General features: G+C 45.3%; 1 protein-coding gene across 4 annotated transcripts in view; it reads right to left on the minus strand.

The window, feature by feature from the left end:
* Positions 1 to 2,327: 2,327 nt before the first annotated feature.
* Positions 2,328 to 25,352, minus strand: part of EPHA5 (EPH receptor A5) — a gene marked incomplete at its 5' end in the record, with an annotated part of 202,357 nt that continues 179,332 nt past the window's right edge. For all 4 annotated transcript variants that reach the window (XM_081999323.1, XM_081999322.1, XM_081999325.1 and 1 more), the window contains 6 exons: positions 2,328 to 2,734; positions 11,881 to 12,036; positions 15,008 to 15,201; positions 19,845 to 19,994; positions 21,783 to 21,992; positions 22,810 to 22,871. In XM_081999323.1, the coding sequence (XP_081855449.1) occupies positions 2,629 to 2,734; positions 11,881 to 12,036; positions 15,008 to 15,201; positions 19,845 to 19,994; positions 21,783 to 21,992; positions 22,810 to 22,871 (878 nt within the window). In that variant the 3' untranslated portion in view covers positions 2,328 to 2,628. The remainder of the gene's footprint in view (positions 2,735 to 11,880; positions 12,037 to 15,007; positions 15,202 to 19,844; positions 19,995 to 21,782; positions 21,993 to 22,809; positions 22,872 to 25,352) is intronic.

Raw genomic sequence — 25,352 nt, forward strand, 5'->3', positions numbered from 1 at the left:
CGAAACCCCGCCAACAGTGGAAAGGGATTTTGCTGTTAAAAGTCCATGAAAAAAGACCAAACTCAACTCCTCCCACAGAGCCAACAGGTAAGAAATAAGTGGAGGTGATGGACAAAGTAAGTGCTGCGTTATTTGCTAATAGCATCTCTCTCGGTGCGGCTGACAGATGCGGGCGGCAACTGAACGATTCCTCCCAACAAAATGAGTTGGTTCTGTCTCCCTATGGGTTATTTTCCCAAGCACGGCAGGCAGGGAAGCACAAATAATCCCAAGGCTGTTCTGCTGACAGCTCTAATAATCTTATTTATTATATGACAAATCTCTTTTCTGTGCTGAAGTTGTTATGTCTTGAACCCCCCCTCCTCTTTTGTGGTCTGGTGGCTGCCAAAATGAAACAACAGGATGAGAAATCACACCATCAAGATTTGTCAGACCTCGCCGTGGCTCCTCTCCCTCCTATTTCTCCTGATTCCCGAGGAGCTCGGCAGCAGCTCGCAGAGGAGGTGGAGGAGGCTGTTTCAGAACAGGCAGATATTGCCTGAAGAAGCCCCACTGAAAGCAAGCAAAGACCTACTGCTAAGAAAACAAACACCCAACCCTCTCCTGCTAGACCTTTCCCTTTTCTTTAGAAACCATTCTTTGTACCAAATCTCATCCAAAGACCTGGGGGAAGTGGAAGAAAGACCTTTGAAGCAGCTGAAGGCGGCATTTGACACCTGCTTCTGCAAGTCGTGAAGGACACAGGTCTCCTTTCAGCACTGGATGAGCTCCTCAGGCTCAGCTCTGCGGCGCCGGGGACGAAGGGAGCCGTGCCAAGTCAGTATGTCAGTGTTATCGCCAAGGAAGGATGCTACAAGATGCTACCCAACCAAGGAAGCAATATATCTACAGAAACAGCGAACACTTGCCATCCACTGAGACATTTTTAAATCCTTATCTTTACCAAAGCCTTCACAAAAAAAAAGCCCAACCTATGAATACCAAATTAACTGTGCTGATTATGCCTACCTACAACAAAAGGAGGAGGACAGCCCAAAACTGTTTCTTGGTAAGATTCCCACAGGACTGGGTTGCCCTCGGGTCCCTCTGAAAACAGCAGCCGTGAGCTTTAATGGACACATCAAATCCTGGCTACAAACAGGTGCTGACGCGAGCGGTGCCAGCCTCAGACCTTCTCGCCCACAGGATGCCACTGCTGTGACCACATTGGGCTGCTCTGCTCTTCCCTTCTCCCTGCGCTCTGCCCCAAAGTGGCCAGGTCCATACCCAAACCCAAAATGCCCAGTGAGACAACCTGGGACAGCACAGTTCCCAAAATAATCTCACCACCACCACCACCACTTGGAGGAAATACCGCAAAACCTGCACGCTGGATGACCACGGGCTCACCTCCACACTGCACCCCAGGACTTAGCCCCTGTAGTGAGAAGAGGAACAGCAAAATCCCTTCCTTCCAGCTAAAACCACCTTGTGGTTTCTCTCCTGGGCTCCAGGGACAGGGGTGAGGGCTGCACTGCGTGATGGCTACTGGGCTGAAATGCTGGTGCGGCGGCAATCCCATGCTATCTCTGGGCACACAAAAACCCATGCCACGTTGTTGCAGGAGGCCACCGAGAACCAGATGTTTTAGTTCTCTTCTTCTGGATGTCCCCAGCCTGCGGTGGAAAGGAAGAGGGGACGACATCTTTTATTTTAGCAGGCTCCTTCTACCTCATATATGTACTCAAAACTCCTGAAGGCTTTACATGTTGCTCAAACCAAACAGCAGCAAAAATACAAAGCATAGTGGTAACACAAAAGGGAGACAAAACAAAGCAAAAGAGGGGGGAAAAAAGGAACAAACCAAGGGAAGAGCCCCAATCTTGTACCTGATGCGTAGCAAACTGTACAGTATATACATCTTCATCATGTATTTATCCTCCCAGAAGAGCAAATGAAAAGAACTTGGTAACACAGAGGGAGGGAAAAAAAAATATACACCCTGTATTCTATTTGCCATGGAGCAAGCAACATGTTTATACACTAGTCTCTATAACTTAATGCTGTGTAACAGCATTTTTTTCTTCTCTTTAAATTTACAAAACAAAATATCTATTGAGAAATAATCTAATCATATTGCTCTTCAATACACTTCTGTAGACAAGTAAGACTTGAAGTTAAACTTCAGTAAACCGCAGCTTTTGGGAGCCCACGAATGGCTACAAAACTCCTCCACTCCAGTCAGTCCTTGGAAGTACTATCACGTGCTGCTGTAATTCAGTATATAAAGGTGCTATATATATATATGTGTATATATATCCCATGTACAGACAACGTGTGGTGGGAAGGCTTGTTGTCGTCACTGAAGCTTAAGAGATGGGTTAACCTCATGTACAGCAGATTTGTTTCCATGTTCCATGCATCTTACGTTTACTTCATGAAAATGAGGACACAAATAGGAAGGAAAGGAAAACTTTAGTCAAACACTGCTTTAGAAACGCTGCGGCAGTGGCCAACGTCCTTCAGTTATAGAAACCACTGAATTTCCCTTTTTATCTTATCTTTTTTTTTTTTTAGTCAAAATAAATCTCAGGGCTAGTGTACAAAGTGCAGGACCGACCCACTTGAGGAAGCGACTTTAAAATCAAGTTACAATGGCACCATCCCATTCACCAACTGGACCTTCATCTCTTGAAGGCTGTTCATTATCTTCTTCTGGTGACCAACAAGTGTCACTCCCAGCCGCCTCAAATCCCTGTGGGAGAAAGCAGACGTTGGTTCCAGGGACCTCTAGGTACATGCTGCCGCGCACACCACGCGCCGCACGCGCCGATGCTGCTGCCAGCGCCTACCTCTTACCATTGGCGGCTCCCAGAGCCAAGTCTGGCTGGCAAATTTAATTTTCCCCATTTTTTTAAAAAAAAAATTTAATGGCTGACAGCATTTCAGAGAGGTGACACGATTTGACCAAGATCACCTCACTGGCCAAGGAGAAAAGCCAGACAGCAAAATATCAGCATCACCTTTGGCCAAGGACTCTGCTAGACATGAAAAGTCCTATTTCCAAGAGAAAAGCCATGTAAGAAAGCCTGTGTTGCAGTTTCCTCTTCTCTTGGGAGGCTGGTATTTGATCTCAGATATGAGCAGTGAGGAGTGAGGTCAATCCACGCTTCCTTCCTCTTCAGATGAGGCAAAGCCAAAGATACACAAACCGCAATCCTCGACCCAGCTCCTACAGAGAGCTGAAACGCAAAAGCCTCAAGCATGGCCACCACTCCGATGACCCTCTAAAGTCAACAGGAATTGGCAACACAGCTCCCCTGTGGGCCTTTGCAAATCTTCCCATAAACCCACGTTTGATTTTTTTTTGGTGAATTCTACAAGCCAAAGGCATTTGTGTTGAGTCTGTCTACTGGGCTGCTATTACAGGAAAGCTGTAAAATAAGATGGTTTATGTGAAATGCAGGATTAGGAGGAAATATTTTTTTCTCAGAAGCTCAGTCCTCTAAAATTTAGGGGTACAGAGGAAGGTAATCACCAAGGTTCATGCTGATGGCGTGAAAGAGGCATCTCCAGGGGACAATAGTATCCCATCCAAAGACAGGAGTGGGACAAGTTGTCCCCTGGAGATACTACAGCAGGACCTTGGGTGATCAGATTCAATGACCCATCTAAAGCCAGGTAAGGCCATGGGTTATGGCAGAGTATAATTGTAAGGATTTCCTTCTCGGGGAAAAAGTGTTAACAAAGAAATTGTAGGAATGAAAGCTTGGAAGAAACATCAAGACAGGTGCATCCATGTTTCCACCACAAGACATAGAGACTGTTAGAGAAGCAGTTCAACTTAGGGAAGGCATGGTATTTTGTCTGAAGACTTCCACTATTGAAATATCAGCTCCTTGCTTTCTACCTCCAGGCTGGACTGAATAAAGGATGTTTTCAAAGTAGAGCTCTACGGTCTTGCCAATACACGTGTGAATCCCAGAGCTGCTGACACCCTGCGTGCAGGTCTTTTAGGAGAAAGCTCTCCACTGAAAGCCAGCAGGACATGACCTCCTCGAACACGTAGGTGCTTTCTGGAAACCACACTGGTGGGGCTGGTGTGTGCAAGGGCTGGGGATCGCCAGCAACACCCAGGAGCCCAACCATCACCCGAGACATATTGCAAACCTGGCCTACAGCTCACACCAGGGCCGCATGCTGGACTGCAGGTGAACACGTGCAACGACCACCAAAACACTTTCATGTAACGTTGTGTGAGCTACCCATGGAGGTGTACCTCTCTCAGCAGCTTCACGTTCTGGACACAGACTCCTGTGAATACAACCAACCATCCATGTCCAAAAATTACACAGATGAACATTGCTTTGAATAAAAAGCAATCCTGAGTAAAGGTTGATATGTTAACACATAAGCTGGTTAAAGCCAAAAGCTAGATCTGTTGTTCTCCAAGGACTGTCATGCTTTCAGCCTTTTGATTTGGAAAATACCAGACTTTCTGCTCCAGGCTAAACACTTTATTTCATTATCATACCCTTTTTCAGTGATGCATCTCGCTGATGCATAGGGGAAATTGCAACGTAAGGGGCATGGAGCAAGGGAGGTCAATGAGACACATCAGCAATGCTCCTTACCTGGCAGAGAAAAGGCTGCAGCACCTGCCAAAGGTGTCTACCTTCTCAGGGGACATGCTTTCATTTCTGCCTCCACTGAATTGTGAAACTAGTTCAGCAAGCCATCTTAATAATGAAGGAAAATGTAGTAATGCTATTGTTACATACAATTTATTTTATGTACACAGCACAGTTGGAAGTTCACACCAAAGATCAAAAAAAACCCCCAAAACAACCCAGTATAGTACCTGATTTTTAAAAGAGCCAACATCCATCTTCCCCCTGCTGAGTGCTGCTCTGCTGGCACTTTTTGAAAATTCAGCTTTTTTTTACCAGGTATCTAAAGTGCAAGCTGAGCTCTTTTGAAAATCCAGCACCACGTTTCACAGATGTATCATTTCTGATGCTCTTGCATGTTATGCAGAAAAAAATAGCCTAAAATTATGAGAAAGGCATGTACGTCTTGGCGTTTCACATGCAGCTCCATTAGTCTAATAAAAAAACCCTACTCACTACACAGCTTTTTTTTGTTCCCTTATAGTATCCCCTTAGCTCAATATCCTTGAGGAGCGCCTCATTGATTTACAAGAGAGAAAGAAGAAAAAAAGAAGTTTCTGGTTTCAATCCATTAGCTGCTCACCAGGGGATCCGGTCTGGTTTTTTTGAATATCAAATCGTCTTGAATATGGAGCCACCGGCCAAAAGCACGGGGACTTCTCAGAGAGGGGAAAAATCACTACCATGGGGTCTTTCACCTCTGCAAAGATGGACCAGAAGACAACAGCTCCTGAGCCAGATGCTCACCTAGTATAAAATCAGCAGCTTTATTCAAATGCCACCTTGTGCGCTGCAAAGCCAGCAACAAAACTTTCCAAAAACCACCTAGAGAACACAGGAGCTTTAATTCCCATTTTTCAAGCATGACTTACAGCACATTGCACGCTCCTGTACAACCAATGCTGAAGTACTTAAAGTGGCATAAAGCAGAAGCCAATTTTAAACAAAATTGGGTGCACAAACCATCTGGTCTTGGGACCAAAAAAAAAATCGGATTCTTTGCCAAAGGGCTGCAAAACAAATGTTCTCAAGCTCTTCCCAGTCCAGAGCTGCCTGGCTCACGTTCCCACAGCCAACTGGTAATTTCACTGGGCTCAGCTCTGCAGAGGAGGTGTGTGTGGGCATCTACTGGGGCTTTGCAAAAGAAATGTGTAATTGCCTGCAGGAAAAGGCACAGCTAAGACCCAGGGGCAAATGACACTTGCAATCAGGATCCAGCCTGCACCTTGCTGTGCAAGTGACCTGACCCCCGGTGTTGGGTTTTGTGTGCGCTCTTACGGCAGCGGCACGGGCGCTCCCCGAGGCCATGGAGATACGTGCACCCGTGTGCTGTGGGGTTTCCCTGCTTCAAAATACTTGATCCCCCTCAGCAATGAGACAATTTTTGTTCTTGTTTCAGGGAGAAGTCTCCCCTTTTCACTTCTCCTTCATTCACACAGGGCTGAAAACAGAAATAGGCAGGAATTTGAATCCCTTGCCAACACAGTACTAAGGGGCCAACCTAGGTTGACCAAAAAACCAAGGAAATAAAGGGGAAAACTGGTGTCGGCTCATCCCAAACGGCTTGTATACAGCTGCATGCATGCTGCTCTCTTACCACCGCCTTGCAGGAAAGCCCAGCTGCAATGTGCCAGGGACAACACGGTATCCCCTTCTCTGCAATATCCTCCACTTGCAAAGGTTGAATTCACGGTCGCCACGTTGTAAGAAATGTATTTAAAACATTTTATTTACAAACAGAACTACTTATACACCATGGACCAGTTTTTCAAACAGTGTAGACTAGGACTGGATTGCCCACATAAAATACAAACCCCTCACCAGCTGGTTAGTCATGCAAGCAAAAGGGCCAAGTTACTGAAAAATCTCTGTGGCCAGCAGCCATCAACCTACAACAGATATTTTGTATTTCATCTCCCATACAGGCCAGATTTCACCACTCTTCTTCACGTGGTGTAACTCTACAATTGCCTGTGCAGACTCAGACTACTCACAGAGTTAGTTGTCAGTTTGAATGAGGGGAAAGAAGAAGAACCTCAAAGACCTTCAGAAGACGCTAAAAAGAGAAAGGAATCCACTTGCTAAGGACTTTTGCATGAAATGAGGACTTAAAAAAATTTTTTTTAAGAGTTCATCTGCTCTTATTCATTATTCTCATTCTACGTGATTATGAGAATTGGTTTGTTCAGAAGCAGATACAGTATCACAATCTCAGGACTGAGATTTCAGGTTTAGAATAAGCATCTAGAGCAGGTGAACTCTTAAACGCTCTTCATCCAGTATAACTTTTAATAAATAATTTATTTTATTTTAGAAGGAAAAAAAAATACAATGCAAAGCAACACAGCACATATTATTACAAATATTCAGAGCTCTTCATCTAACAACAAACAACAGGGTGTCCTGAGATTCAGTGAGTACAGATCTTTCAAAAGGTGGAAGTATGTAGTCCACATGGTTAGTAATTGGTCCAGTCAAGGGTCAGACTGAAACTCATGTCATGGATCTATCTATTCTTGAGTATTGTCCTGGTAAAGTTATTCTTGCAGTGGATTGAAAGAGCTCCAGACACACTCAAAGTCACTAGGTGGTCCACAAGTTTAAAGAGCAGGTCTGGTCCACTGGAAAGGTTCGCTTCAAGTCTGATATCCAGTTGGAAAGAGGGGGTGGAGGGTGAGGCTCCACTTTTCACAAGGTGATTCATCCCTTTGCAAGAATTAGAGCTAAATGTAGAAATCACTCTTTGTTTGAACACATACATTTTCAGGTCTTTGCTTAAGCAGGCAGAGCTCAGGACTTGGGGCGATATTTACTGGTTTTAGCTTTTTAATCTTTTTCTTCCAGAAATTTGTCACTAATACTACTCTTTTCTGGAATAAATGCATCAAGCCATCAGTTTGAAAGAAGGAGGGTGGTAATTGCGATTTTGCTTTGCATGCTGGGGAGGATTTAAAAAAAATGCTGAACATCTACCATCTCAACCAGTTCCTGTAAAGAGGCCACAAGCTGGGCGCCCGCAGTCACCAGTCCTGTCAGTGTGATGGCCAACTCCTCCTACAGTACTAGGATTTTTTTTCAGTAGTTTTTAGGAATTCTTTACATTCATCGTATTTTTTTTCTGCCTTTTCTGGCAGAGGTTATCCAGTTCTCCTTTCTCCATCTAATTTCCACATCTGCCTCCTACGCAGTTTGAATTTGGGGAAAGATAATTTCGGATGGTATTTGAAGGCAACCTCTTAAATTGTAAAGAATGTTTTACTGATGTCATTTGGGGAAAGCAAGCTACTTTCAGATGTTCAGATCAACTTTTCACCTGATCCCCCCAAGTCCCAGCTCTGGAATATACTGAACAGTTGCCTCTATTAAAAATGACAAGGAACATTTAACCTGAATTCTCCTTTGCAGAGTACAAAATGTTTTGTTGTTCCCTTTCACAAGGAGAAAAAAAATGAAGACCTCCAGAAAACTAAAACCCCCAATATATTAACCTTTAAGGAACTTTGCTTGTTCTGGTGTTTATTTTCTGGAGAACCCATGACAGTCTCAGCTGAGCCCACCCCGGAGCCATTTCTCTCCCTTATTTTATTGATTTTAAGGGAAACCTGCCATTTCACATCAGCCTGAGCATGCGGTTCAGGTCTTCAACACAGGACACCTTTCTTCCCAAGCTACTATGATGGCTGTTCCTTTTTTAACAGCTGAGAACATGGCCTCTTGTCTTTTTTTTACTGTATCTGAGAGGGATGAGAGAAGTTTTGATTGGGATGGCTGCTTGGCTTTTCAACCAAAAAAACACAGAACACAGTTTTCCCAAAACTAGACCTGAGTGGGGTCAAGCCTTCTCGCTCAGCCACCACTGCAACACAAAGGCGTGCAGGCTGAGCTGCTCAGGAACCAAGGCTAGCTCATGCAAGCGTCTCTGTCCAAGGCAGCTGGGGACAGAATTTATTTGCTGGCATGGATAACTAACTATTTGGAATGAGTTTCAACCTTTTTCAGTTTCAACTGAAATGCAAGATGGATTCAGGAAAGGTCTCCTTTCCGCTTAAAAACAAAAAACAAACCCCAGAAGCTCCCCAGGCACCCAGGCATCAGCTCCTCTGCACTGCTCTGCTGCTGTAAAAGCCTGGAAGAAAGCTGGAGTTGGGCAGCTCAGGCATGTTGTCTCCACTGGGATCAGTAAAGGACCAGAGCGGGATGAAATTTATGCTATAGAGAACATACTGGGACCTGGTGGAGGGGGCCTTAGAGATGGCTTGCAGCTGGTGAGGGTCAGAGTATCTCTGGCAGCTATAATCTTATTTAAGGACTTTTAAACCAACTTGCCTTTCTGGCTAGAACTGTACAGATCATGGATTTCTTGGTTCACTGCCAATCGGAAAAAACATTTTGAAGTACTTTTTGGGTAGCCTGAATAGATTTTGGGGGATACTTTTGAAATTTCTGGAATACCAAAGAGTAAATATAGGGGAGTATTTAAATTTTTAAATCAAATTAAAGGAGATAATTTCACAATCTGAAATGTTGCACTCAAGAAAACAGGAGGTTAGGAATAGTTTTGTCAGCAGGATGGGATGCTAAGGCTGTTTAAAGCTACATAAGTGAACTCTAATTTACTGTCAAAAATGACCATTAACTTGGGCTTGAACTCAACATTTTCTCTGACCTAAACCAAAGCATTTCACTTCTGAGCATTTCATTTAGAGCTCTTGAAATTGCATAAAATTCTGAAGAGGACTAGAAGCTTTTGTGAAACCCATTTTCTTCTTTGATATGACTAATTCAGCCAAACAGCAACAAGTCTGTGATGTACTTTAGACAATCTGCGTTTTCTACCAGAACTTGCTCTGGTTATAAGATTGAGGTGGCACAGTAGACGGGAATGCTCCATTGTTTTCTTTTTTTCTTAAAATACTGCCTCTTCTATCCCTCCTCTTTGCACTCGCCCTCTGGCTAGATCTTTCTGCCATGTGGCCTCTGACCGCCCTGAGGATGAACGTCTTCCTTGGTCAACGTTTGTAGATCACCAGAGCCCTGAAGCTTGGTGTTTCTGGGCACTGCCATATCAGATGAGTAGGTTAAGGAACCATGGAGTCCTCAGTCCTAGAGAGGATTTAATCCCTAGCTCAGGATTTTCATGTGAATGCCTGAAGATAGACTGGATGAGCCCAAGTGTAAGGGACAAATATTGGTGATGTGAGTGGAGTGAATAAAATCTGAGTCAGAGCAGATACGGTCCTGCATTGCCTCCAGGTATGTAATGCAAATTTGAACTCCATGGAGATGTTACTGACCTGCATCATGTGCAAAGGACCTTCATCAGTGACACAGACAGTGGGATCAAGTGCACCCTCAGCAAGTTTGCAGATGACACCAAGCTAAGTGGTGCAGTTGACACACCTGACTGATGGGATGCCACCCAGAGGGACCTGGACAAGCTTGAGGAATGGGTCTGTATGAACCTTATGAGGTTCAACAAGGCCAAGTGCAGGGTCCTGCAACTGGGTTGGGGCAACCCCCAGTATCAATCCAGACTGGGGGATGAAGGGATCAGGAGCAGCCCTGCTGAGAAGGACTTGGGGGTACTGGTGGATGAAAAGATGGACATGAACTGGCAATGTGCACTCACAGCCCAGAAAGCCAACTGTATCCTGGGCTGCATCTAAAGCAGCATGGCCAGCAGGTTGAGGGAATTCTGCCCCTCTACTCTGCTCTGGTGAAACCCCACCTGGAGTCCTGTGTCCAGCTCTGGAGCCCTCAGCACATGAAAGACATGGACCTGATGAAGCAGGTCCAGAGGAGGGCCACAAAAATGATCAGAGGGATGGAACCCCTCTCCTGTGAGGACAGGCTGAGAAAGGTGGGGTTGTTCAGCCTGGAGAAGAGAAGGCTCCAGGGAGACCTTACTGCAGCCTTCCAGTACTTAAAGGGGGCTCATAAGAAAGATGGGGACAGACTTTTTAGCAGGGCCTGTTGTGATAGGACAAGGGGTAATGGTTTCAAACTAAAAGAAGGTAGATTTCGACTAGATATAAAGAAGAAATTTTTGACAATGAGGGTGGTGAAACACTGTCACAGGTTGCCCAGAGAGGTGGTAGATGTCCCATCCCTGGAACCATTCCAGGTCAGGTTGGATGGGGCTCTAAGCAACCTGATCTAGTTGCAGATGTCCCTGCTCAATTGCAGAGGGGTTGGACTAGATGGCCTTTAAAGGTCCCTTCCAACCCAAAGTATTCTATGATTTTATGACCTTCTACCCTGTTTGGTGAGCTCCACAGCAAGCTCTGTGGCAGACAGGAGAAATGCTGCAGTTCTGTGGGGTGCGGGGATTTTTCTTTTTTTATTCCTAATCCTCGTCAATGATTCTGCATGTGCACTGGCAATCTCCATGTGGTCAGAGGAGCCACAACCTTCTCCAAAGCAGGGCGGATCATAAGCCTTCCCATTCTGCCTTAATGCCTGCAGTAAATGAAGTCAAATTAACCCAGCTAGAAAGGCAGGCTTTGGGGCGAGTTTGAGTAAGCGGCAGGAGGAAAGTACAGACGTAATTATGCAAGCAAGGCAGGCAATTAAAGGTGGAGTATAACGAGTCAGCAGCCCCGAGGCATTTACCAAGTCATTTGAGTGCTGTCACCTCAACTGCAGTGCAAAAACCAAGGGCACATTCAGAAGAAAGAGTCTTGGCCAAGGAGCCTGTCCCCTAGAGCTGTTGGTTTCCTGATGCTCTTCTGTTGGCATCGGCTGTATCTATGCTTATTTCTGTTAATGTTGAATACTATTTCCACGCCTTACTGGGCTTGACTGTCTACCTGCTTATGTCCAGATCAACTCTGAAACCAGATAATCCAGTGTAAAGCCAGTATACCTTAGCAGGGATTCCAGCTCCTATACATTTACTAGTAGGGTATTTTTTTTAATTTGTTGTTAACCCCAAATAATCGACTGCTATTACGTAAAGGGGACGGCCTGGCAATTATTCAAACTCAAGCATTAATTTCTGTGAGTAAAGGAGCCAAAGTACTGGCTGCCAATGTAGTGACCGTAAGTTGTTTTAGTTTTAGTTTTGCCTGCACTTGTTATCATTAATGCAGATGTTAAAAGAGAAACTGCTGACTGCAAAGGGTAATGGTTTCCCGTTCTGCAGCCTCAGCCCTACATATTTTTGAATGGTCTGTCTTCCCCCCTCTGCAACTCCAACAAATGAGGTGAAAATGAACCGGGCAGTACTCACTCTAGGGTCACCTGAGCCACAGCGTCCATTGAACTGTATCCATTCTCCATGAAGATCTCCGTGTATCGGCCCATTTTGATGGCTTCCAGCCACTCACCCACCGACCTGTAGGCACTGCTCCCAACTGGACTGTGCTCTACCAACAGATTTGATACTCTGAAGACAAGCAAAAACAGAGAAGCAAACAGAATCAGTATCGAGATGTACCCAACATGACTCGCATTTTTACATGGGAAAGCTGATTCTTCCACTGCATTTTCAGTGATTGCCGCAGCCTAAATCCTCCCAGCAGGCTTGATACGCAATGTATGAAACATACCACTTCACCCTTAACTTCACCCACTTTTGAGTTAGTTCCTGCCTTTTCTGGCCCTCACTGCAAGCAGAAGGAGGAGGGGAGGACTAGCGTCCATCCCTGCTACCTCTCGCCCACAAGCAGGCTCCTCTTCTGTCAAGGCTCCCCCCGTCACTCCTACTTCAAAGTCTTCAGTTTCAGTCCTCCTGCTCTGTTTTCCTCCTCCTCCTCCTCCTTCAAAGCTCATAATTAACTTAAGACAGCCCAGAGCCTGGAAGCTGAAACCCAAATTACATTTCCCAGCAGCAGCCATCAACTGCAGGCTGCTGTTAACACTTCAGGGGCTGCTCCTGCAAAGTTGGGTGGGGATTTCGGATGCGGGCAGCAGCCGGTGAGCCCTGCAGAGAGCAGCAATGCTCCAGCCACACTCCGGCTCTGAAACCACCGGTCGGCTCCTGCTCCCACACCCTCACTCAAGACGTCGCCGCAGCAATTGCTACCTGCTCGGTTATGCCACGCACGGAAGAAGCAATTCAGGCAAATAATAATCCTTCACCGCTAGCAGAAACACTGATACAGTACCTAGCACAAGCGACCCGTGCCGCGTACAGGTCCACCACCCTACTAGTGACGCGCAGCGAGCAAAGGGGCTTTTCCAAGGTCAGCCAGGAAAGAAACCAGATTTGTCCCCTGCTTTGTAAACCAGGACATACAGCTAACATAAGACTTGCATAAAGATTATTACCTACAGGTAATAAAACATTTTCTGGGTCAGTCTCTGACGGTAAGAATTACACTTAAAGGACTCAACTAGAAGGAGAGCTGGGATATTAGATTATTACAGCACTTCAGGAATCTTCATATATTTTATGATCACGTTAGTATTATTTGTTTATTTAACAGCAATGCTGAAGGGTCCAATAAAATGTGAATACTTCCAGTACCAAAAGCATAATGGCTTCCCATAACATTTTATACATATGAGGAATTCAAAACTCCTAAGTAATAATAACGAGAAGTGGATTTTCATCACTAATGTCAGGAGGTACCTACTGATATGCACATGCTGTAATGTAGAAAGTGACTTCCTCCCTTATTTGCATTAATGAGAATTTCCATAAAGAATACATTACATATATAAAAAAATCTTTTACAGCTGCTGTAGGTTAAAGTTATGATTCATCTGGAATTACTGTCATCTGGGCATGGCAATCTATGATTATAGAAACACAGTCCCAAAGCCTGGCTGTTCAGGTGCTCCATCCACATCGAGAATACCCACAGCAGCTCTGGAAAGGAGAGGTTTGGAATTGCATGAACCTGTTCATGGAATAAAACATCAGCAAAGTGCTTAGCAGCTCAAGGAAATGGTTTCCTGCCTGTCTTCCTCTTTTCTGGCATAACAGCTTGATATAAAAGAGTGCATGAACCACTGCATAACAGGCCTGGAAAATGACTGTTCTGAACTGAAAACAGAAGAGAAACATCACATATTTTGTGCTGTCACAAACCTTTTCCTGCAGGTTTGCTGGGACTGACATTACATCTAATTGCTAATAAGAGTAATTTCTTCTTCAGATGGCAAATGATGCATGTAAAATAGCCTGAGGAATCAGACCTATTTTGTATTTAAAAATGAACAGGGATTCCATGTTTCTTCTCTTCCAGTGCATGAGATGCCACGCGTGGGGACATGCCAGCATGGGGATGAGAGATCCAGCTGCAACAGGCAAGATGGGACACATGCAGCTGTGTAAGACTCACTTGGAAGGTGCGGAGACGGATGGATCTGTGCTCACAACAGTATATCTGCTTTGGTCCACACCACCAGTCGAACCTCATCTTACATCCCCCTCATTCCTGTCCAAGGAAAATGACATGTCTTTTTTTCTCTCTTCTGAGAATAATCTTTTCTGAAGGGCCTTTTCCAGTGTTAATCAGGGGAACTCCACTGCCATCAGCGAAGCAGCGATGATTTATATTCATCACTCCTCCATGACCTTGCAAGGGATCAAGTGATTAGCAACACAGATGGCTCAGAAGTAATATTTGTGTGCTTGTGGCAAAAAAAGAAAAAGCCTCTCCAGGACTCCAGTATGGTGGAGACCCCAACACTAAAACTCACTAAAAAATATTAATCTCTTTTTCCCCAAGCGCAGCTTTATTTCTTGACCTGACCTTACCTTACCTGTAGCTGTGTAGCTGTTCAGTTTCAGGTTTAACTGCACACCAGCTGCTCTATTCACTTAATGTGGTTTTAGCAAATGGTTTGTGTACAGCTCTTTGGGAACCACAGAGATCCTCTTAACAATCACCAAGACTGTCAGAACTGGCAGTGGCAGCTAGCATGCCTGGGAATACTTGTGGGAGGATGCACTTGGACATCTGTGAGCTTTGCACATCCTAAGAGTTTCCCCAAGAGACCCTCTTCATTTGTATTACCAAGATAAAGTCAACAGGCAGATAATTTGAACAGCATTTACTATCTACTCGATGTACTCAAGTCTTGCCCTCTCTAACCTTGGGGTAGAGCACAAGTAGCTTTATCAGAGACCTTTAAATACCACTGAAACTCCCATTTCTGAAAGACAGGCCACAGTGTTTTTCTTCATGGCAGCAGCACTGCATTTATAGAGTATGTGAATTGCCCACCTGCCTGCCAATTTCAACAGAAAAAGCTGATTTGGGAAAACTCTCCTGGACATAATGAAGCTGGAGGAGCATCCACCTGCAGATGTGGGTAGGCTAAATAACAAGCAGTAATTCAACCCCAGGGGCGGGTATTCAGACAAGGATCCCGTTCTGAGAAATGGCTCTGGCCCGAGTTTCTACCTGCTTGATGCATTAACCAACGTCTTCAAGCTGCTTGGGTTACGGATGAGCTTGTCCAACATGCTGACAATTTCGTCAAACTTGGGCCTGCTGTTGCGGTCTTTCTGCCAGCAGTCAAGCATTAGCTGGTAGAGAGCAGCAGGGCAGTCCATGGGACTTGGCAGGCGATAGCCTTCCTCCACGGCTTTAATCACCTACGGGAGACAAAACACGAGGCTGATCGGTTGCTTTTCTTTCTCTTGCCTTTTTCCCAAAGGCAATTTGACTTAAACAGATAACTTTAGGACCAGCCATATGCTCATGTAAAATCCCACTGCCCCCCAACTCTGCACACAAGAGGCAAGCCCAATAAACCTCACTGTATTTTCTACGGGATGGGCTGAATAACTTCATTTTTGGTCACGCAAAATGAATCTAGAAAGCCAAGGCAATGCTGCAACCAGGGAGCCAGATCTCAGATTGCACTTGTTCAAAGCTCAACTGAGGTGTGTAGGTTATATATCAGGGAACTCCCGGAGCCTACCCTAAGCCCATGAACAGCAGCCTACAGGGCTTTCTGGCATCTTCTTGGAGTACAGTGATTTTGTGTATTCAGATGTTGGTTTCTTTTTAAATTAAAAGGCATGTGCTAGACCACAAATTTGTATTACAGTAATAAAAGTCTGACTGTATTTCAAAAGAGACTTTGAATGCTAATTGATGGATGGATTCAAGGCAGAGGCAGAACAATCATCTCATATATCATTCAGTACTGTCTGGGTCTAGTTGTTTCTTAGTGTGGCCACATTTCTGCCAGGAATTTAAAATGTCAGCCCAAGAGTATGTAAATTAAAACCAGGGGAAGGTTGTTGCACTGATTTCAAATACAAACCGTCTATGGTTCCATATCCAAACCAAGTGGTATGCACATGTGCTGCCTGCCCTTTTGAAAGGCAGAAATTAATAAATGAGGGCAGAATTAAAGAAAGCAACTTGTTTTCCCCAGTTTGGGGCAGATTTACAACAGGGCTCCAAGCCTAGCAGTTCCCATGTTGAACCATTAAAATTTTCAGGAGAATGTAGCTCGTGTTTCAAACCACAGGGGTCTGTGACTGCACCAAAAGAGTCCCGGCGGGCCATCTTCACACCCTCTAGTCCCAAGACTCCTTGACCAAAAGGAGCTGGAAGCAGCTATTTGCTATGTGGAAAACCACATTGCTTCACTGTTGGACTCCAAGGACTGTCTCAGATGCCATTCATTCTAGGCACTGTTTCATGATTTGAAAACATCGTGTGTTTAAAAAGAAGGATTTGTGGTTAGCATGGAAGTTGTTTTCTTGATCTTTAGTCCCTATACGAGCAGTACAGGAAGAGCCACGTCAAGCCGGCATCACATTTCAGAAGGCTCCAAAATTCAGGACCACATGGATCACCTTCAAATCATCCTCCACCACAGGGCTTTTTGCCAAGTGGAAGAGTCCCACAAATGAGCCGGGCTGGCTGAGCAGCAGTAGCGGGAACGTCAAACTCCCTAAGGATGCAGATAGTAGAGAAGAAGTTAGGCGAGGCTTTGTAATCTTCTCCAAGGGTAGTGAGCGTGCCTGAAGATCTGGCCCACAAGACCTGCAGTTCTTTTGCACCCATCTAAGATTTCATCTGTTGGTGGAGCAGTTGCAGTGGTCTCCACCCACCCTGCACCTTCTATGGCCCGGCTTTTGCTTGCAGCATCAAAAAACAGCCCCACCACACTATGCTGTCTGCACTGTCTGTTTTTCACATCGTGCTCTTCAGCTGGTCCCTGATATCAAATTTGCAGCTGCCCTATAAAAAAAGCCTCTGTGTGGCTGTATTTGCTGTGTCCACGCCTGTATTTATAACAATAATGACCATCCGCCAGCTGTAGCAGAAAGAAAATAGTAGCAAGGCAGGGAGCAGACCATCTGGCACCAGCTCAGAATATCTGAACTACATCTGCAATGGGGTTATGCATGTTTGATATTCCTGGCAGTAACATCACAATCAATAGCGTTAACTCAATTTACAGGATGTTGCTCATTCTGGCAATACAATGTAAATGGTATCAAAATACTGTGAGGAGCTAGGATGCTGAAATACATTCTTGCATCTGAAGGTGCCTCGGGGGTCTGGCAATAAAAGGAGCAAAAGAATGAAACAACTAAGTCTGAGTCACCTGTAGCCACCACAATACACAGAAAACAAGAAAACTGCACATTCGCTGTTCCATTTATTGGTGCCTACTGCTTTGTAAGACTTGAAGAGCTAAAACATGCATCTATAAGGAGGCATTTTTGTCCCTGTTCCTCTTCTGGACAAGCACTACTCACTTACGGATTGGGGTGACTGAACTGGATGTTTGGGAGAGGACGATCTGGGATAGTCTATTCCAGTAAACCAAAGCAACACTTTTAGCTCTGTTTTCCTAAAACCACCAGCCTGAAGACTAAAAAGCAACCACTGTGATCATTTAGCTTAGCAACCTGTGTAATACAGGCCACAAAATTCCCCTCAACAACTCCCGCATCAAAGCCTTATCTTGTGGTCAAGTCAAAGCATATTTTTAGAAGGGCATCCAGAAACCAGCATGACTTTAAAACATGGTTTGTAGCCTTCGACATTACAATGCTGCCTGCCCTACGGCACTGCACCTCTTTTAAAGCAATCCGGCTGTAACGTGGTGAGAACTGCTTTGCTCATCAGCAACTGTGCTTGCAAATGATGTGCTTTAATTACAAGCCATGCAACGAGAAACTCTTGTGCAACAGAGTTGGAAATTCATGTGAACAGAGCCCCTGGTCCTCTGCACGGATGTCAATTCTTTATCTAACACTGCTGATTTTTCTGCCAACACAAGGAGAGGAGGAAGGAAAGAAGAGGAGGCCCTCAGAAGATGAAGGAGGAAGGTATAAATAGCACAAGAAACACTTCTCTGCCACGACACTGAATTAAGTTTCCTGGCTACCACTATCCAGGCACTTGCCACCTGCACACAGGCACAGAGGTAACCCAAGCAAAGCCTGAGCGGGAACTGATGCTCATAAACATCTCACCAGTCCTCTGCCTTCTGCTAAACCAGTCCCCCATCCCCTTCTTCCCAGGTAAGTGTGAAATTCACTCTGTGCCCCACAGTCCAGGGAGGCATTGGGATTTTTTTGGAACAGTTCCGCATAGCGTGGATGTTTATAGCATTACGATCCAGACAAGGGACTCCCCTGGCCACGGAGCATTATTTCACTGACATCAGTCTGAATCTTACCCTGGCATTTATTGAACAACATCTGTGCTCTGCCAGTGCATCAGCATTAAAGATAGTTACAGTGCTCAGTGTGACCAAAAAACCTTGGCTCAGTTGCTGCATTCTCTGCACAGGCTATGGAAGAAAGTCTCTGTATTTGATTGAGATAAATCCCTGTGTAGACACATGCCGCTTTACCAAACTCCCTGCAAACGCGTCAGCCTCAGCAATGCAGAAGCGGTGGGGCATTCATGCCAAACAATGCGCTCGTCTCCCTGGCAAGAAGCACGGTGTGACCGTCTCAAAGGTACTGCTGGCTTCCGCGCCTGGACTTGAAGCGAGATGCGACAGCAGATCGGCGTGACAGGCAGTAACATCCACTGATGGCAAAGGCCCGCAGACAAAACAGAGGAGAAACAGAAGGCTCAGCCGGAGCCTTTGCTGCCAGCGAAACAGCAGAAAGTTGCAGGGACAGCGATGCTGCTCAAAAAAGAGAAAAGGATGAAACATCAGGTGCTGTGACCAGAGGGAACCTGTGGCAGAGCAAGGACCTGCCTGCTTTTCCCAGCCAGCAGCAGCATCTCTGCAGGCGCAGGGCTGCAGAGATGAAGCGGGAGGGGTGTGGAACGACTCCGTTTGCCATATGCGGACTGGTGCGTTTTCCCCCCATAGAGAGCTGATTTGGGGGCCCTGAGTGCCTCACGGTGACCCCGACCTTACGTGCTAGCTGGCATCCTCAGAGATCTCCACACATCATGGTTCTCAGAGATGTGAAGAGGAAGGAGAGGCCCCAGAAACTCTGGCAACCCCAGGCTTAAGTTTTTTTAGCCTTAGACAAGGACAGATGTTTATGGTCAGCTCAGGATAGGAGGTAGCCCTGCAGTAGGATCAAGAGATCCTTACACAGAGCTGCAGTCAGGAGGGGTACAGGCTCCCCAGGCATCTCCCTGTTTGGAGATGCTTCAGAGGGTGGCCTTGAGGTCAGAAGCTCGAGGGAGCACTGGGGCCCAGGAGCGAGGGGACACAACTTAAAGGGTGCTGTACAAACAAACCACGAGAGCTTGCATTAGCACAGACTTAAAAGATGTTCACAACAAGAGCAAAGCTATGCTCTCGAGATCAGCAATGCAAGGGCAAGCGAGACGCGGTTCTCTGGACCGCTGTCACTAGATCAAATCACCCAGCTTTTGTGCAGGGAGACAAAGCCCTTACCATGACTCTCCTGAGTTTCTGCTTTACATGGAAGCAGGGGTTTGAACACACAATTGAAATGCTGCCAGTTATCAGCATCTATCCCCGGGCAGACCTTTGTCATTAAGTGGCGGAGGGACGGGCTCCAGCTCTAACAGCATTAGCGAAGCTCCAGCAGTCTGCCGGGGGAGCAGGCTTGCCTCTGTGCAGACACATTTCCCTCTGCACACAGCCTGTTCTGGGCTGCTGCTGCAAGAAAAGAGCATCAAACGGGAGGATCGTTTTTGTCTGGCATGGGGGAGCAAAGCCATTTTTACAGTGGCTCTCCTCCTCTTGTCCCCCTCCTGCCTCTCTGATTGCAGAATGAACAAGCCCTCAAAGTCTCATCACACGGCAGCTCTCCCACGTGCTTACATCTTGGTTTGTCATTTCCCAGTAAGGCCTCTCGCCGTAGGACATCACTTCCCACATTACGATGCCGTAGCTCCAGACGTCGCTTGCTGACGTGAACTTGCGGAAGGCGATCGCTTCGGGTGCTGTCCATCGGATGGGGATCTTCCCTCCCTAGAAAGAGAAGGAAAACAAAAACAAAAACCAGATTGCAGAGGAGGGCAGAGAGCATGCCAAAGAGGACAAAACAGCACTTCTTAGAGCACCGAGGGATGTTATTTTCTCTCTGGAAAGAGACATCGAATTTTAAAGTAAATCTGTTTGACAGCATGGGGCCCCTTTCCACATTATCTCAGCCCATAAGCATTTGTAGGCTGCCTACTAATTGGCTGTCCTGAAGGTTTGTTGTTTGAATAGTGTTTGAATGCTGGGACATGTATAGGATCAACATCTCAATTATGTTGCACGGGTTGGTAGGGGAATACAGTTCCTCCGTTCCTGGGAATGAGCGGGGGAGGAACAGGCAGCTCTGAAGCCGAGCAAGACTTTGATCTAACGAGGGCTTCATGCAAATTGCTGCAGAAGTAATGCCCTTCTTTCCTTTCTTTTTTTTTCTTTTTTTTTTTCCCCAATGCGGTCCCAATCCTGCAGAGGGATCTGCTTAGCGGGCACAGAAATCTGGGCGTGCAAAGACCAGCCTGCTTGGCCTCTGCTGCGGGACTGAAAATGATGCCACAGCTGCCAGATGTGCTGTTTCCTTCTCCCCTTTCTACCATTTTAGAAACCAAACTTCAGACCAGCTCTGGGAAGGAGGGAGGGAGGGAAAGAGGAGTTTGGATTAAGAAATAGTTTTCTCATTGGGTTTAAAGAGTTGTCTCCCTTGATTTATATCAAAATATATTTTACTGTGAAGTCCCTTCCTCTCAGTGTCGAGCTAAATATTGGAAGGTCTCCCTGAATGCCCCCTAACAGTTTGTTACTGGAAAAAGGTAGAATTTGGCACACATTTCCAAAGCAAATTTTAAAAAGTCCCTTTTTCCAGTTAATTACTTACTCGCAGGCTGATCAGCGCACGCCTTAGGTGAGGGGCCAGGTTCTCAGCAGCGCCAATTAGCCCACGGCAGCGCCCCGCAGGGAGGCTCGGGTCCAGCCGCACGCCGAGCCCCATTGCGGGGCCGTGACTGCCAAGAGCTGAAAGGCCTTTCCCAGATCTCCACAGGAACTGGGAATGTGACCCAGAGAGCTCCCACCGCCCGTAAAACAATACCTTCGGACAAACAGGCTGTTAGGACACGTCTGGGTGTGCCAATCACTGCCATGAACATTGGAGGCTCTCTTCAAGCCTGTGGTGCTGGGGATGGGTCCTGTCCACCCCTCTGTGCAACGCTGGGGCCATGTGGCCTTGCACTGGGCGGGTGGGCTGATGCCCTGAAAGGATGGCTCAAGGATGGAAAGGAGCAGAGCACTGAGGCTAGAGCAGCTCTTTCTCAGGTTGAGGGTAATGTTGAGGGCAATGTGCACCATTTGCAATGGGCGTTACACGCTTACCAATGTTTTAAAAGTGTCGAACTGTCCAGAAGACCATGGCTTACATCTCTGCATGGGTGCCTAAGCAAAGCACTTGCTCTTACTCTTTCCTCCCTTTGGTATTCACCAAAGAGGACAGAATAGAGCTGGAAGTGTGGCACCTTTGCAGAGCTTGCTATTTGACTCAGGGGCCCCACATGAACTTAAAAGTTACTCGTTACGTTCTGCCTTATTTGGCCATCCCAACTACAAAGTGACAGGCATTTGCAAAATTCATCTGATAACGATTAACTGGTAACACCTGGCCAAACCCTCATGCACAGTTTAGAGGCTCTGGATTTGTAGAAACCTCTTTGCTAGAAAGCATGAATACCAAAATGTGCCAGGGAATACATTTTTCCTGAGCTCACTCATTTCGGTATCCTCATAACTCACCCTGGTTGTGTATGCTGCTTCGGGGTCATCTTCTAGGACTCTTGAGAGGCCGAAGTCTGACACCTTGCAGACTAAGTTGCTGTTGATTAGGATATTCCTGGCGGCCAGATCTCTGTGTACGTAACCCATGTCAGACAGGTACTTCATTCCTGATGCGATGCCTCGCAGCATCCCAACCAGCTGAATGACCGTGAACTGCCCATCGTTCTTCTGCAAAAGGAAGGAGACATTTGATCAGCTGAGAGTCTCTGCACCCTTAACATTGCATGTGCATGAAAAAAAATGCTAGGGCAAGTCTCCAGGGAAGAAAACCAGGGAAATTAATAATTCATTACTCTCATGCTCTGACCACGAAGCTTTTCAAAATTTCGCTGTTTGGATTAGGATCTCTAGAGACAAAGCTAAGGAAATGTAGTTCTTAACTGGAGATCAAGGAGAGAGCTATTTCCACTGGCGACTGATAAAGACACTGCAACTAGGAGTGAACACGTGTAGTTATGTGTATGAAGGCACCAGGGTGGGCTGTCTCCGAGTCAGCCAACTGAATGGCACCAAATTCCTGGAAATGCTACCTGCAGAGGTCCACGTGTGAATACCTGGGGGTAGGGGCTCTTCCCCATGTGGCCGCACTGCACTTCTAACCACTTCCCCTACCCTCCCTTCTCTAGCTTTTACATTTCATGGAAAAACTCTGACAAGTCTGGGGTTTGCCATGATGCGCTGTGGATGTGCTCTTGAAACACATGTAATTTTGCAGGATAAGTTAATCATTTCCATGCAGCAGACTGCTTTCTAAAATAAACATAATATACTCCAATTTATTCTTATCTGTTTGTATCAATGCACAAACCAGGTCCTTCATGATGCTGTGTAAATATAGATCAAACAGACAGCTGAGCTATTCCTGACTCCAGACAGCAACAACAGCTGGACCAGCACCCAGCAAACATTTTCACTGATATTAACCATCTGCAAAGAACCCAAATTTTAACCAAGGTCCCCCTGGAAAAAAGGATCTAAGCATTACCTTTAAAAATGTGTCCAGAGAACCGTTCTCCATGTATTCAGTCACTATCATTACTGGTTTGCCTGGAAAAAAAAGTGCATGAGTTTGTTAGCAATTTATTTAAAAAACATGAATGATAATAAAGTCTTTTCATAATACGTCTGAATGTGAACATACAGCCATGCAACAGTAAATCTACACCGAGACACTGCCGTCCCATCAGGATGACAATAGTTTTTTCCAGAATATATGAAGAAATAGGAGAATTGAGGAGGAGGGGATGAAAAAGTAATCCCATATTATGGGTGGGATAAACACTCTAAGCCTCAGAGCGTTTAGATGAGGTTGGAGGAGGAGGTTGCAAGCTGAACCCAGGCAGCCTGTGTACAACCTTCTCCTCATCTCAGTGAATAAGCTGAAAGTTTGCAGAGGCCAAATTGCACAGGGCGACCTCTTTGGACTCTTCCCTATAGCTTCAACACCCTGGAGTAACAATGGGAGCGCAACAGGAGCAACCAGGATGATCTGAAGTATCTATCTGAGCTTGGTAGCCACCAAAACCAAGACAGGAAAGGGTGGGATTACATCCCTTGTAATTCAAGTAATCTCATACGACTACCTTTGTAAACACATCTGGAAGTAAGAGAAGAGAAATATTTATGCTGCAGAACAAAAGTGAGTTAAGTATGGAATGAGTGCAAGTGGAAATCAAAATAAAAGTTCTTAACAAAAGACCTGGTCTGCTATTGTTGACAGGAATAATAATGTTTTTCCAAATCCATTTGATTAATTTTCATGCCCGAGTCATTTTAATGGTAATTATACATAGTTTTTGCTCAGTTTTTATATCTAATTTCTCGCTAGCTTGCCACAATGACATAGCAATAATTAATGTGGTGTGCTCCAGCCCTTGTAAATTCAATGAAATCTTATAAGAACATGTAAATTATTTTTTATTTAAATCAATTTCCATTAGCTAGCATGAAGCACAGACAAAAGAGGAGCTGTCAATTATCTGTAAAGTGCATTATAAATGTCTTTCATAGAAATGATCAACGAGAGCTGTCGCGTGTCATAACATGCGCAAGAAGGTAAACGCTCCTAAAAATCAGCGCATGTTGTACCATTTAGATTGGTCTTATTCTTCCCACTTGCCCGTTACCTTAGCTATTTGCCTAATTTACTGCTTAATTATCTACATAATAAAGGTAATTGTGAACCTGTCAATCAAAACACTCGTTGTGCAGATAGTACCTTTTCAGTGTGAGGGGCCCGCGCTGCTTCAATTCTTTTAAGTTAATATCACAGCTACTGCCTGAGTGTGAAGCTTGTGAAAGGTATTACTTTTGATAGGAGAAATGTACCTTGGGGCCATGAAAAATATCATTGAGCCTCAAACAAAGTAACAGGCCCCATCTTCAAGGATGACAGCTGTCTGTCTACGCATAACATGGGCTGCGTGCAGGAGGGAGAGATCTTGGGTGACGTTGCTATAGGTTGGCAAACACATCAGTGGCTATGTAGGGAAGGAAAACCTCAGGTATATCTACTTTTTTTTTGAATTTTTTGGTTTTGAACACTAAACCCCTGACTGGGGTCCCTTATCTCTGACACCTCAAGGCATGTGTTGCAGCAAGACTGGTGTCTCGTTACACTACCACCTTGAGGGACCTCCTTCAGACTCTGCCTTTAGTTGCCATTGGAGAAAAGAAAATAAGAATTCTGGCAGTTATGTTTCATTATCTGACTGCTGCAGGTTGACAGTAATCATGGAATAAATTAGCCCTGTATCCAAGAACATGGAAGTAAAGACACAAATAGAGTAACTTCCAACAAAATAACTTAAAAGTAAACATTGACCCTTCTAAAGCACTGGGCTGATTCTCCATGTCAGCAGGGCTCCTGGCCGCTGGCGTTACGGGGCCATAAAATGTGTGTAGATGTTATTCATATCAACGTACTAATGCAATAGGCAAACCATCAGCGCAACCAAATGGCATGCAAATGAAAACAGGACTGTCATTACCTTTGTAAAGCAGAAATAGCTAAGGGCTTGTCTGTATGGGGACAATAAAAACAATTAATCCAAATTAACTAAGGTGTGCATTTGAACTAGATTAGTTAAATGGTATTAAACCCCTGCATGGATATTCTCACTCAGAATTAAAAATGGCCTAATTCAATTTAGCTTAATTTACTTCCAAAGTAAGTCATGATGCAGAAAAGGTATTTTACCCTAAAGGTCTGAATCTACAATAGCCCAGTGACTAAAACACTGAAGGGAAAAAGAAGTTAAACAATACTTTGAGATAGCAGCATATTTTGGGATTCATAAAGGTTGTTTTGGTCCATTTAGAAGAAAATAAAAAGCTGGAAAGATGCTCCAAATGCCCAATGGAAAAAATTTTGAGTGCGATAAACAAGCATTTACTGAGCTAATGAGGAGCTCGGGGTCCACGTACCCCCCTGCATCCAAACTCCAGTCGCTCCAAGTCCAATTTAGAAGAAATGCTCCTAGTGTTTCCATGGCCTTTGAGCAGATGGCCACTTTATATAAAAGGCAG

The sequence above is a fragment of the Phaethon aethereus genome (assembly GCF_964289735.1).
Source record: "Phaethon aethereus genome assembly, chromosome: 4".
NCBI classification, from domain to species: Eukaryota; Metazoa; Chordata; class Aves; order Phaethontiformes; family Phaethontidae; genus Phaethon; species Phaethon aethereus.